At 43.0% G+C, this 12,880-nt stretch overlaps 2 protein-coding genes across 3 annotated transcripts in view; one reads left to right on the plus strand and one right to left on the minus strand.

Moving 5' to 3' along the window:
• The first annotated feature begins 651 nt into the window (after window positions 1-651).
• grem2b (gremlin 2, DAN family BMP antagonist b) lies at window positions 652-5,805 on the plus strand. 2 transcript variants are annotated; one of them, XM_057327079.1, is made up of 2 exons: window positions 652-912; window positions 4,316-5,805. In XM_057327079.1, the coding sequence occupies exons 1-2, from the start codon at window positions 905-907 to the stop codon at window positions 4,809-4,811; spliced, it is 504 nt and encodes a 167-aa protein (XP_057183062.1). In that variant the 5' UTR covers window positions 652-904; the 3' UTR covers window positions 4,812-5,805. The 2 variants fall into 2 exon arrangements, with proteins under 2 accessions (XP_057183062.1, XP_057183061.1); XM_057327078.1 differs by lacking the exon at window positions 652-912 and adding an exon at window positions 1,537-3,012.
• Window positions 5,806-5,869: 64 nt separating this feature from the next.
• fmn2b (formin 2b) overlaps window positions 5,870-12,880 on the minus strand; it is a 39,463-nt gene continuing 32,452 nt past the window's right edge. The window contains exons 13-16 of the mRNA XM_057327081.1: window positions 12,631-12,682; window positions 12,402-12,551; window positions 6,699-6,780; window positions 5,870-6,620 (exon numbers count right to left, since the gene is read on the minus strand). Of these exons, the coding sequence (XP_057183064.1) occupies window positions 6,594-6,620; window positions 6,699-6,780; window positions 12,402-12,551; window positions 12,631-12,682 (311 nt within the window). The 3' untranslated portion in view covers window positions 5,870-6,593. The remainder of the gene's footprint in view (window positions 6,621-6,698; window positions 6,781-12,401; window positions 12,552-12,630; window positions 12,683-12,880) is intronic.

Raw genomic sequence — 12,880 nt, forward strand, 5'->3', positions numbered from 1 at the left:
AGAGGATCTTTGAGTAGGATTTGGAATATATTTAGACAGACAATAGTAAAATGTATGTAGGTGCCAAGTTATGCAGTGACTTATTGACTAAGAATATCATTTTAAAATCTATTCTTTGGTGGACTGGTAATTCCATTTTAACTGGTGTAATAGGATCTCTCCGTTTTGCTTTCATTAATACTCCGGCTGCTGCATTTTGTATTAAGTGTTGCTATAGAGCCCTTAGGCAAACCAGTATACATAGCATTACAATAATCAAGTGGAGAAAAACATAATAATATAAATATAAAACACAAGAATCTTCAAATGTTTTTGATTGAACTCCATTCACATATTTCTGATGACTTTACTGTTATTATGTAATGAGACAAGGAATTGCCATAAATATAATACGTATTATATGTTTGGTTTGGAGATATATGGATGCGTGTGTGTGTGTGTGTGTGTGTGTGTGTGTGTGTGTGTGTGTTAGTTTTTGAAAGAGAGCAAGAGCAAGTGAGAAACATCAGTTTAAAACAGAAAGTATATGAAGGAGGAGTGTCTTGAGAGAGAGAGAGAGAGAGAGAGAGAGAGAGAGTATTGGTAGGTCTATGATTTGTTTGGTGATCAGAGCCAATAGAAAGCTTGCAGGGTGATAAGAGTCACATGCGAGTGGAGGAGTGAAGCCAGAAACGAGTTCAGAGAGAGAGAGAGAGAGATTTATAAAGTCACCTAGAGAGAAATGAAAGTGTCTGTGGATCAGAATCCTTCAGAAGGTCTCAGACGGGAAAGTGAGAGTCCAGTTTAAACTCATCCCTGTGTGCCAGTGACACAGAATCCGTTCAGTGAGAAGAATCCCGAGGAACGTCCGTCCATGGGCATCTACAGATCTTCACATCTCCATCACCTCTGACTACAAACACACATGTTCAGGTGAGTCACACACACGCACGCGTACGCACGCACACATTTACTCACACAGAGTTTAGTGTTCTGATGACCTGTGGAGTTTCTGTACTCATGACAAATAAGAAGTTCATTTTATGAAGTAAACTGAAGTTACTTGTGGACTCTTTCAATACTATTTGGTCGTCTTTTTCGTGTTCAAGTGTACTTTTGAATCTACTTTATTGTTTACTCAAAGTTACTGCTATACACCACATTGTCCATTTCTAGTGGAACTATAAGTGAACTTTTATTTGTAGGTGATGAAAGTTCACTGTGACAAACACTCAGTAAACTAAAGTTTTCTATTCCTGTAGGATTCCTTTAAGTCAACTTAACATTTTGCCCTTTAAGTACGCTGCTGCGTGCTCGTTTAGGTATGGCTTGATATATACAGCTTTAAATGTGTTTGAAAAAGAAATGAGTTTCTTCCAGCTCAGAGCTGAACGTGAACACGCGAGTTTATAAGACGGTGTGTAGAAAGTCTTTCAATCAAACACAACTACAAGTCAGGTCGACTTAAAATACTTCATTCTAGTTTTGAAGTGTTGATCTCCATCAAAACATTGAGTACAGAAATACACCAAAAGAGATGATGTGTGTGCGGGGGATTATTGTTGTGTGGTTTGGAGATCTCTCACCCCAGCACTGTTGTGTGTAAAGAGGATTTGTGTGAGCTTTATAATCAGCACTTTTGTTGTGTGTTGTATTAAATGTCAGTCACATACACTGTTGAGTTATTATGACACAGTGACCAACGTCACACTGACCATTTACTTTCACTCGCTCGTCTCTTATGATCCGGTTTATCAGACAGACTCTTTTATCTGATCACATCTGACTCTTCTGAGATCAGCAGCTCTGTTAAATATCTTTACCTGTTTATTTAACGTGGCTTGAGCAAAGGTGTGCTTTAATATATTTACTGTATGTGTAAAGAGCCACTGTGATGAGAGTACAAATGAAAACCAGGCAGTGTTTATTCAAGTGAGACGCATCTCTTTTGTACCTTAAATAACACATTTACACTATTATGTTTGTTATTTTTAAGAAAAAAATGTGAAACAGTATCAAACTGCTCAAAAGTACTTATACAGTAGAAAACTAAAATGACACATGTACTTGAATAAACTCAAACGTTTGTGTAATTGTACGGCTTGTGATAAGAGTGTCAAAGCTATCGAAACACATCCCAGAGTTTCTTTATAAACATCAAACTACAGGATTGTTGAAGTGATTCTGTCTGCTTTCACTCCACACACACACACATTTACTGTGCTAATAAAACACCTCATATCTGATCTTTCATAAAGATGACGAGACACTGTCAAACATTTCAGAGTGCAAAAGAAGTTCCATCAAATTGACTTTAGCAGTCACTTGAACTTAAATGATAATAAACGGACTTTTTAGAATGTTGGTACTTGTTTAAAACTAATTTCAACTTTATTTTCTAGGCTCCAGTGGCTTGTCAAGTCAATTTGATTTCACTGAAACACTCAAGCGTTTGTGACTGTGACTGCACACATCCAGCGCTTCATGAAATCCTCTCAGAATGAAGATGTTTCACACATTCATGAGCTTGACTGAAGTAAATCATGTTTGAATAGAGGATTGGTGTTCTTGTTTCTGTGGGTTTGTTTGATTTCAGATGTTCTATTTCTCTGTTAATGTGGAGTCTGATGTGTCCGCCTGGAGTTTTGAGAGTCTAACGGACAGATTCTGTTCTCACTCGTCTCCACTGAGAAGAAGCTCGTTCGTTTGAACTATTCCCGTCTGGACTTCTCCTGCTTGACACTTCATTTAAAATGTGAAGATAGATTCATCAGATAATAGAATCATCCAACTATGAAATTCTTATTACACCTCGGCAGACTCTTCTCTTCTTGTGGAAAAAGATTTATTTGTACAATTTGTATTTGTCCACAACACTGACTGGAAACCCATTTGGATGGATGAATTCAGTCCAAAGGTCTCGCAGCGAAGAGCGAAGAGAAAGCGCAGAAGAGCCGTTCTGTGGGAGCGTCCCGGTGTTGATGTCAGGACGGAGAACAGAGGACGTCTCTTGCCCTTCACCCACACGCGCAGGTTCTTTTACGAGTCTATTTAACTTGTGTGCTTGTGGTTGATTCAGCAGCTCAAGTGCAGGGCACTCCATATCACACAGCACACACACACTTTCATTTCTGAACGGACACTTGTCATTATAACAGCAGAAATAAAAACAAATACACAAGTGTTTCAGCCGAGGTTTCATGTGTAAATGAGTCCCGCGAATCATCGGAATCTTTTGTTAGTTCTGATGTGATTCATTAAAAACGGCTCATCGTGCGGTAGTTATTTCTACTATAGCACACGTGCAATCACTTCTTCTCTTTTTGAAATGTCTGTGTGTGTGAAATCACTTCACCGATGCTCTGAAAGCGTGTTTGTGGTCATCTCTCGGACAGTAAAGCGCGCGCGAGAGACGCTCACAGACATGTTGGCTTTGGAAAGCATGTTATGTTACCTGAAGGTCTTCTGCGCCTTAATGCTGACATGTAAAATAACACAAATCCAAACACCGAATAACGGCCGTGCTCTTGAGATTGTTCATCGATCATCTCCGCACTTCTTTGACAAGAGATGAAAACTTAAAGTCAAACCCAAAATAATCTTTCTCGATCGCATCAGTGTTTTCATTCCGAGAGATTCGGGTTCTGCTGTTGAAACGGAGACACGTTACATCAGCTCAATGAACACATTTCATTCACTAATCAAAACAAACATCCCTAACTAAAAACACAGATGAGCTTCCCATCCAGCGTTTGAAACGACTCAACAAACTTCAACATGAAACACAAAAACTCATGTTTAGAAAATGCGCGCATTGCGTGATAACACGAGAATACAATGTGAGTGTAATGAAGCCGCACAACGTCAAGTGCTGATAAGTGTGTAGCGTTTGTTCATTCAAGCACAAAAGGAACTTGGTGTTATTTCTCGACTAGGGTATGAAAATATGTTCCGTTTCAATGCACGTGACCTTTGTGTTTAAACTATTTGTATGTTCTTCTGTGTGATTGTATAAAAGCATGACAGACCATACGATGTCTCAGCTGTAACGCTGTTTTCAGATCAGTTCTTAAGGCTTAACATTAGCTTCAGTGAGTATTGAGCGCATCTCTCTCTCTCAGAGAACGGTCAGTTCGAGGAGCGGCTCTTGTTGAGCTTACGAATGCCAACATCCCAGATCGCAAATGAGAACTGATAACTTCAACAATCGTCTCTTTTTCTACCGCGTCCGCTTTGTGGCTGTTAAGGATGCTCTCGTCAGGACTCTTGAATTTGAGGAGGGCTTTTGAGGAGTTCTCGGGATGTTTGTCGGTAATTCTAACTCTGTTTGTTTCAGGATGAGTCGTGAGGTCGCGCTGTGGTGGTGGCTGCTGCTCGCCGCTGCGCTGCTCGGAGTGTCGGACAGTCGCAAGGCTCGACCGCAGGGCTCCATCCCGTCACCCTTCAAGAGCCACTCGAACACGTCGGCCCGCCGCGGACCCAAGCAGGAGGTGCTCGCGTCCAGTCAGGAGGCGCTGGTGGTGACCGAGAGGAAGTATCTGAGGAGGGACTGGTGTAAGACGCAGCCGCTGCGGCAGACGGTCAGTCAGGAGGGCTGTAAGAGCCGGACGGTCATCAACCGGTTCTGCTACGGCCAGTGTAACTCGTTCTACATCCCTCGGCACGTGAAGAAAGAGCAGGAGTCGTTCCAGTCGTGCGCGTTCTGCAGGCCGCATCGCTTCACCACGCTGACGGTGGAGCTCGACTGTCCGGACCTGCAGCCGCCGCTCCGCTACCGGAAGATCCAGCGCGTGAAACAGTGCCGCTGCATGTCGGTGAGCGTGGCGGACTAACGGTGAGAGACGCTGCGTCGATGCGTCACTAGTACAGACGCTGCTGGCTGATGCGTGACACCGAAGAGACGCTCGGCTCGAGAGCGCGCACGTTTCAGCCGGACAGCGAACACAAAATGCGCACGAGAGAGAGACTCCAACCCGCTGCTGCTGCTGCTGCTTGACTCGGACATGTTTAACGGACTCTAGAGATTCTATGCAACTATGGTACAATACATGTATATATCTAGAGAAACATTCAACTATTTCTAGTAGAACTTTGACTTCCGCCTCCTAACAGAACGCAAACACATCGCGCTGTTTGTCAATCAACAAGACAAGACCGAAACTCTGTGAATCTGAAAGAGACGGTTCACCTAAAAATCCATTTTCTGTCGTCATTTAAAGAGTTTGAGCAAAACCTCAGTTTAAAAAAATCATGTTGTTGTTTTACTGTGTTAGTTAGCTGTATTTTTGAGTTATTATTATATAGTCAAAACAGCCCAACTGCGGTTTGATCGAGATTACTTGTAAAACAACAATTAAAAAACATAAAATGTGTAAAAAATGAGCACATTTATTTCCCCTCAATCCTGTATGCGAGTCTTGCTTCAGTGGAACACAAAAAAAAAGTATTTTGAGAAATGTCTCAGCGGTTTTGTGTTCATACGATGGAAGTCAATGGGGTTCAGTGTTTTTTATTATTAACATTCTTCAAAATATCTTCTGTTGTGTTCTGAAGAAGAAAGTGTACTGTTTGAGTAAATGATAGAAGAATTGCACCTTTGAAGATGAAAGTGGAATCAGACGGTGACGTGATGCGTGTCACGCATGACACAAGAACGTGTGCCTAAATGTAAGAATGCACATACTGTGTGTGACATGTACACAAAATAGCTGAAGTGAAACTTGTTCTATATATTTTTTCAAACTATTTTAGTAAATGTTTTGACATTTTGACTCACTTCTGTCGGTTCCACATCCGTCTGCAGATTAAAAACAGAAAGTGTGATGCTGTGAATCCTGTTGTGACTGTGCTCAAGGAAATCTCAAATCACATCAAACATGAAAACCAAAGCATCTGAATTTTTTAATCCCTTTATTTGACAAAATACACCGTTCTCAAAACCATCAGAGAGACAAACAGTTATTGCACATGGATAGCAGACAATCCGTCCAACACAAACATGCTAAAAACAAAACAAACAAACAAACAACATGAAGATGTTAATTTCATCATTTACATTCATTAAAAAAACATTTTTAAATACATTGTGAGAAACTGTTAATGCAGCAAAACAAGAGAAAAAACATAACACTGAAGTTGACGAGTGACAGACGCCGCAGCGCTCACGAGGAGAGAGAGAGACTAGCTGTTTGTACTGTATCGGTGTACATTCTGAAGTGTCTCTTTTAGGTCCTGTAGTGTGCTTTCGAGATGTTGAAGAATGCAGGTGGAGAGAAAACCATGTGTTGATGTTTAAAAAGTCATTTTGAAGCCGCCAGATGACTTCATAATTTAATATTTTTACTGCAGAAATCCAGACACGCCGTTTCTCTTCTTCTGTTCTTCATTTCTTTCTCGTGTATTAAAAAATAAAACGGACACTTTTTTTCATGATATTGCTTCAAGATCTCCAGTGAACTTAAATGATTGTTGTGGGTCATCGTGCTTCATCACACGGGATATGACATCACACTCGGAGGGCAAAGATCACTTCCTGTGTCCATATCTCAGATGGCAGAAGTGAAACTGAAGTACGGCGTGTGTAAGATGTAAAATGCCAGCGAGGGCTGGAGCGCTTATATCTTCATTCCCAACTTCGCTTTCTGAGAGACACAAAGCAGAGAAATAAAGATCTGCATTAAAGCCGTCATGAGAGAAGATGAAGAAAGAAAGATTCTTACGATTCCAGAGGCGTGTTTAGGTTTGATGCTGTATGTGGCTTTCTCCTTCACCTGTCTGAAGCTTTCTTCTGCCGCTTTCAACCTGATGACACACACACACCAAAGTCATTTATCAAACAAAATCATGAAAGCAAATCATTTCAGATAATGTGTGACGCGTCTTCATTAAGAGTGTTTTCATGTGATGCTGTGACCTGTTGAAGAGTTTCAGTGTGACATCAGACACATGGAGGACACGTTCACGCTCATTTCCGTCTCGCTCTTCTTCTGACCTCTAAACCAGTTAATGAAACCAAAGCCCCATAATTGGCCATGTTTTGGGTACACGAGAGTCACAGAAGATCCGCAAAACACATTTCAGATAAAAGACAGACGGACGGACGGAGATCATCTTGACCCTCACACCTGAACATCACTCTCATTAAACATTCAGATTTCAAGTTTTAACACCACCATCCTATAATACCATTTATTTAAGATTCTACAGTATATCTATATTATTGTTATTAATCTATTTCATTACAACATCTATATTTAATGAGTTTGGTTCCAAAAAGAGATAACTCTGTTTTTAACATGTTATCATGTTTTTATTGTGTTTCATTGAGTTAGTTAGCTGTATTTTTTTTTTTTTTGAGTTATTATGGCTTAAATCAAAACAAACCAACTGCAGTTTAGCTGATAGTAAATGGAACGCACAACAAAAAACATGATTTTTGAAAAATACTTTAAAAACGGAGTTTTCTCATTTTGGAACCAAACTCTTCATTTAATGTGTGTTTGTTCCACAGTGTTTTCTGTTAATTGTGAAAAGTCAAATCTGTTCCGATTATTCGACAAGAAACAGAATGAGCGTGTAGTAAGTGTTCAGTACGTCTCCGCACTGGAGAAGAAAAACACAAACCGGACATGACGTGAAAGAGCGGCGAGCTGAAGCTCATAAAGCCAGACAGATTTTTGTGTGCAGCTGCAGCAGAGCGCAGTAAGTCGATCACTGCGGCGTCACGTCCGCCCGCCGGACTGAAGTGTAAAGCAAACACATCATTTGTTGTGATGTATTCGCGCTGCCTCTCCCGACCCTCCGACTGTTTGAAATGTTTACAGGAGAGAGAGAGACTTATGAGCGGCCAGAGAGATTCTTCACCATCAGTAGCAGCACAAGAGAGTAAAAACATCCCTCTGTTCTTCACCGCACACACACGCACACACACACGCACACACACACACGCACACACACACACACACACACACACACACACACACACACACACACACACACACACAACTCGCTCTTCAGCTCTAAATATGGTTGTGTTTGAGTTCCAGGTCACCATCTGATCCAGAAGCGACACACACATGGCTCTCTGGGAGTTTATATGAGACTGAATTTCAGTTTTTGATACAGATGACATTTCACACAACACAACAGAAGAACGCACACAATTATATGAAGCCACTGAGCATTTTTACATTGTGTTTTCTCTGCTTTGCTTTTGTCAAGCTTTAGACAGGGCGGCAGACACTGAGTGCGTTAACATGCACAAAATAAACCGACATCTATCAGAAATCTGCTTATAAAGAAACTTGTTTTCACGTGTTTACATGCATAGCAATAAACCACAAGTTTGAGACTTGCCGGGTTTCTGGCGTGCAGTGACGTCACCGGCGATAGTCTGTTTAGTCTGTTAATGCAGCGGGGAAAGGGTCAGAAGCTGTATTTTATATCTCTCCTCGTGTCCGCAGAACCTGCATATGCAACAATAGTTCTTCATGTTGACGAATCAACTGCGTGATTCCAGAGCGGACTTGTGCTTTATTTTACCATTACTTCCGTTTGGGACTTTTACTACTGCGCCGTCACACATGCTCACATGAACACAACTGAGAGAAAACCGGTGAAGGCGTTTACATGCAGCGCGAAATCTGAGTAATGGGCGAAAAACCACCTCTGCTGAGCTTTCCCCGACAAATGAAACTTGTTTTACACGTTTACACGAGCTACACTTGTTATCGGAGTAAGACTGCGTGTAAACGCATTGAGAGGAGAGCGTGGGGTGGGGTGGGGAGAAGGGAACGGGATCTGAAAAGGACCTCAAGTCCAGGTCAGCGGTGGTGCAGATGCTCTGTGTGTCACTGCGCTAAACATCAGGCTAGTAGCACACACACATATGAACATGATCCAATAAACATCATTTAGGTTTTTCTCAAAGATTTCAGAACATTTCTGCTATTCCTACTGATGTGCACATCCAGACAGAACATTGAGCCTCAATCTAACGTAGAAACGAGCGCAGATCCGTGTGAAGAAATGGTCTCACGACAGGGTTTACGTGCGATTCGTCAAACATTCCCATGCCGCCAGTCCCATCGTACGAATGATCGTACCTTGATAAATGCGGCGGCTGAAATCGGTCGTTATTGACATATCACGGCCCTATAAATTCAGGGTGTAGACGCCTCGCCCCCAGCGACATGGAGAAACATAATCCGGCCAAAAAGAGGAACTTTTACATTTTAGAAATGAAAGTTTAACCTTGAAAAGTGGATTCAAAGAAAGTAAAAAAACTGTTTGGAAAGAGATCGCTGCGGTTGGTGTAGTGAACCGAACTCCAGCTGGGGTTTGTATTTTTTTATTGGATATTTATGTTTTGTAAATATGATCGCAATTATTGCGTTTATTATTAGTGTTTCACTATTACTTTTACACTGAAAGTGTTGTTGTTGCTTTAAATTAGTTTGGTTGTGTAATACATTTGAATTTAAACTAAATTAATCTGACTTCAGTCTTGAAAAACTTAATGTGTTAATGTAAAAACGAATGTAGATATAATTTACTGATCATTTTTAGAGTGCAATTATAGAATGTTTGTTTTTGTACAGTTTTCTTCATTTAGGTGAAGAAGAAAAGGTCTGTGGCGCAGGAGACCGATGCATGTTTCTAAGCAGGATAAAGGTTTCAAATCGAATGCTGCTAATCTTGCATTTCAGGCGGCTTAAATCACACACACACAGATTTATGTTCGCTTCGTTTCTTTGTTCTCTTTCAGGTCTGTCAGCGGCAGGACCAGCGGTCTTCGGCCCCACAAACCGGCCTGGAACCTGCCACAGAAAGCCAGACGTCCTCGAGCTGTGACCCAGCGCGCGGCGAGCTTCACCCCATCCAACATCACAGAGCGCACAAATAAAAAACCATCAAAGCATGCGTGGTTACAATTTCATAAAAACGCATATTTGTCAAACAAGAAATGTATCATCTTGCATATAGCTAAACTTACCCAGTGCTTGTAATTGATTATTGTAGGTTTTTAAATGTTTTACTTTTAATTGGGGTAAATTATCTTCGAAGTATCTTTTCACACCAAAGCACCCATTAACCTTGTAATTTCAAACTATTAAATGATCAGATAATAAATCATTTAAAATACTTTATTAGTGTAATGAAAATAAGAAATGGCATAGGAATCTATTTTTATATTGATATTTGTCATGACTCCTTTTCAGTTATCAAAAGGGTGAAGCGTACACAGACCTTCACCTCATCTCAAGACTTGCGTACACGAGCCGAGACCTGTCGTGAGATTTGATCGTAGCAACCGCTCACGTCCATAATGATAAATGCCAAGTTTTGCGTGGAAACGACCGTACGCTCGTTTCATAAATGAGGCCCATTGAGTTTCATGTGAGGTGTGGAGGCGCTTCTCGGGTTCAAGTCTTCAAACCGAGACGACCATAAAGAAACAAATAGACTCAGGAGTCCTCCTGAGAGCCGCACCATCTGCGTCGTCTCCCGGACAAACACACCGAGACGAGGAGGAGACAAAGAGCCCGACACGTCTCTTCACTCCAGCGGCTCTGCTGAGAGCTTTCTGTGTCAGACAGATCCGTCTCCGCCGGCTCCAGATGGACCTTCGGGCAGAGAGCCGCAAACAGCCCCCCGTCTGTTCCAGCGCACACAAACCACAAGCATTCATGACAAATTGGGGCCGAGCGACAGAGAGAGAGAATTCTTCAGGGTTTTAGGTGCCATCGAGGGAGAAAGGCAAACACTTTAGCGGCAGATCGGCTGATAGCGGGGCAGCATATGTCAAAAGAAAGGCAAGACATCCAGCTTCTGTCTCTGGGAACTCATCTATCAGATGCCACGCTAGAGCTCCGGGAGTCAAAAGTGTGCTTTCACCGCTCCGTGACCAATAAAGCCGCGTCTTATCGAGCGCTGCGAGAGCGGCCGGGGCGCTAATGGTCCCCCCACGCACGGTTCTCCTTTATAAAAAACAAACGTTTGAAGGTTTTACATCTGGACGGGCAGAAGCGCTCCGCTCGATCAATTATGTTTCTAATTTTACGCCGCGTATCCGGTTTCATGCCCTGGCAGCCCAACGCTGGGCTCTATCCTCACCGCTCGGGCGTCTCGGGGAGGCCAGACGCTTGATGGATCGGAATTGCCTGAAATTGCTTACAAATTGGGGAGCAAGAAACGCTCATGGGTTCCCACGTGCCCTAATGTTTCAGACGGGGCGGGAGGAAAAGGAAATATCATTTGGCGCGGGTTCCCGCCTACCGGCTCCAGTGCCCGGACGGGTCAGAGGCGCACAACTAAAAGCCCCTAATCTGCATGCGAGCAACGCTTCAGAAGACGAGCGATACGAGCCGTCCGTTTCGGGACAGATGTGGAGATAAACGCTCATGAATAATGTAGGAGTGTTTTCAGGGGATCTTTTGGATTTGTTTACTCAGGACGTTATCACCAGAGTCCATCCGACCACTGAAAGCCGGCAGTACCGCTCCAGTATTCTTTTCATTACCGAGGTCAAAAAAACAGACAGGGTTCATTTCACACGCTCTCCGCTTGTGAGGGAATCTCAATGTGGCAGATATAATCTAATATTAAACACATGGCACGAGTTCTGGGAGAGTTGTGCTTTGTTCGGAATAAAACACGTGTAAATGCACAGTCATGTGAAAAGGAAACAATAAGATACAAGCGGACGCACTCAACACGTGCGCGATCCGTTCGGCGGGGGCGTAAAAGTCCACGCCTTTGATCTTTCCGCAGGAGATCAGAACTATCAAAGAGAGGCGTTTAGTGTAGAACAAACACGCGGCCGGAAGATTCATTCGCGTGGAGGAGAGCTTAATTCCAGGAATGCGCTTCTCTGCACTCTTCGGCGTCAGAACAAAGCTCGGCCCATCACTCAGACCGAGGTGTAACAAATTTGACCCCGCAGCATTTTCCCCACAGATAGTTCGGCCTGGCACAGAGAACCTAACCTTCCCATGATGCACCTGTGCACGCCTCAGGTATTCCAGCATTAAATCACCAAGATGCCAGACGCAGCTCACATGGACGGCAGGCGCTGGCGGACCCCCGCCCCCCCCCCACGTCCTGTCGGCGAGTCTTCTCCTGTTAAGAAAACAGCGAAAGGCTGTTTTCACAACATTTAAAGAGCAACTTCTGACAGGAAGCTTTTAATTGAAGTACTTAATAAATCAGCCACTACAAATAGAAGGAGAAAGGCCTCGGGGAAGGCTTTCGTGAGACTTTTTTTGTGTGTGGACGTCCCGCATTCCTGAGAGATTACAGCGCCGAGCCGCCCATGATCCTGGACTAAACAACGGCGGTTTTGAAGAGAGAGAAGGTGAAAGGTGTTTGTTGACACGGTTCTTTTGTTTAATCCAGATATGTTCGGGGAAAAGCGCACATACCTCTCCTGCAGAATGACCTTGTTCTCTTTCTTCCAAGCGTCTTTGAAATCGGTGGAGAATTCGTGCCACACGGAGAAGAAGGTGTTGGGTGAAACCTCTTTCTCGCCGCCCTTGGCCTTCACGGAGAAGAAGAAACACAACTCCAGAAACCTGCAGAAAGGTCAACATTCAAACTCTCAGCTTCTCCTCACACGTACTGTACATCACACTCTTGTGTTTGTGCGCTTACACTTTGTGTGTGTCGCTCAGTCGTGTCTCTTCGGTCTCCAGCTCGGTTTTTGCTGTAAAAACAGAAAAAGATTTCACATGCATGTGTCTGTGTGTTAATATTGGACGAGCGGTTTGTTCCTCGCACAGAAGGAAGGAGAGAGACAGAGAGAGAGAGAGAGAGAGAGACAGAGAGAGAGAGAGAGAGAGAGAGAGAGAGAGAGAGAGAGAGAGAGAGAGAGAGAGAGAGAGAGAGAGAGAGAGAGAGAGAG

Source organism: Triplophysa rosa, unplaced genomic scaffold (assembly GCF_024868665.1).
Source record: "Triplophysa rosa unplaced genomic scaffold, Trosa_1v2 scaffold170_ERROPOS77850, whole genome shotgun sequence".
NCBI lineage: Eukaryota > Metazoa > Chordata > Actinopteri > Cypriniformes > Nemacheilidae > Triplophysa > Triplophysa rosa.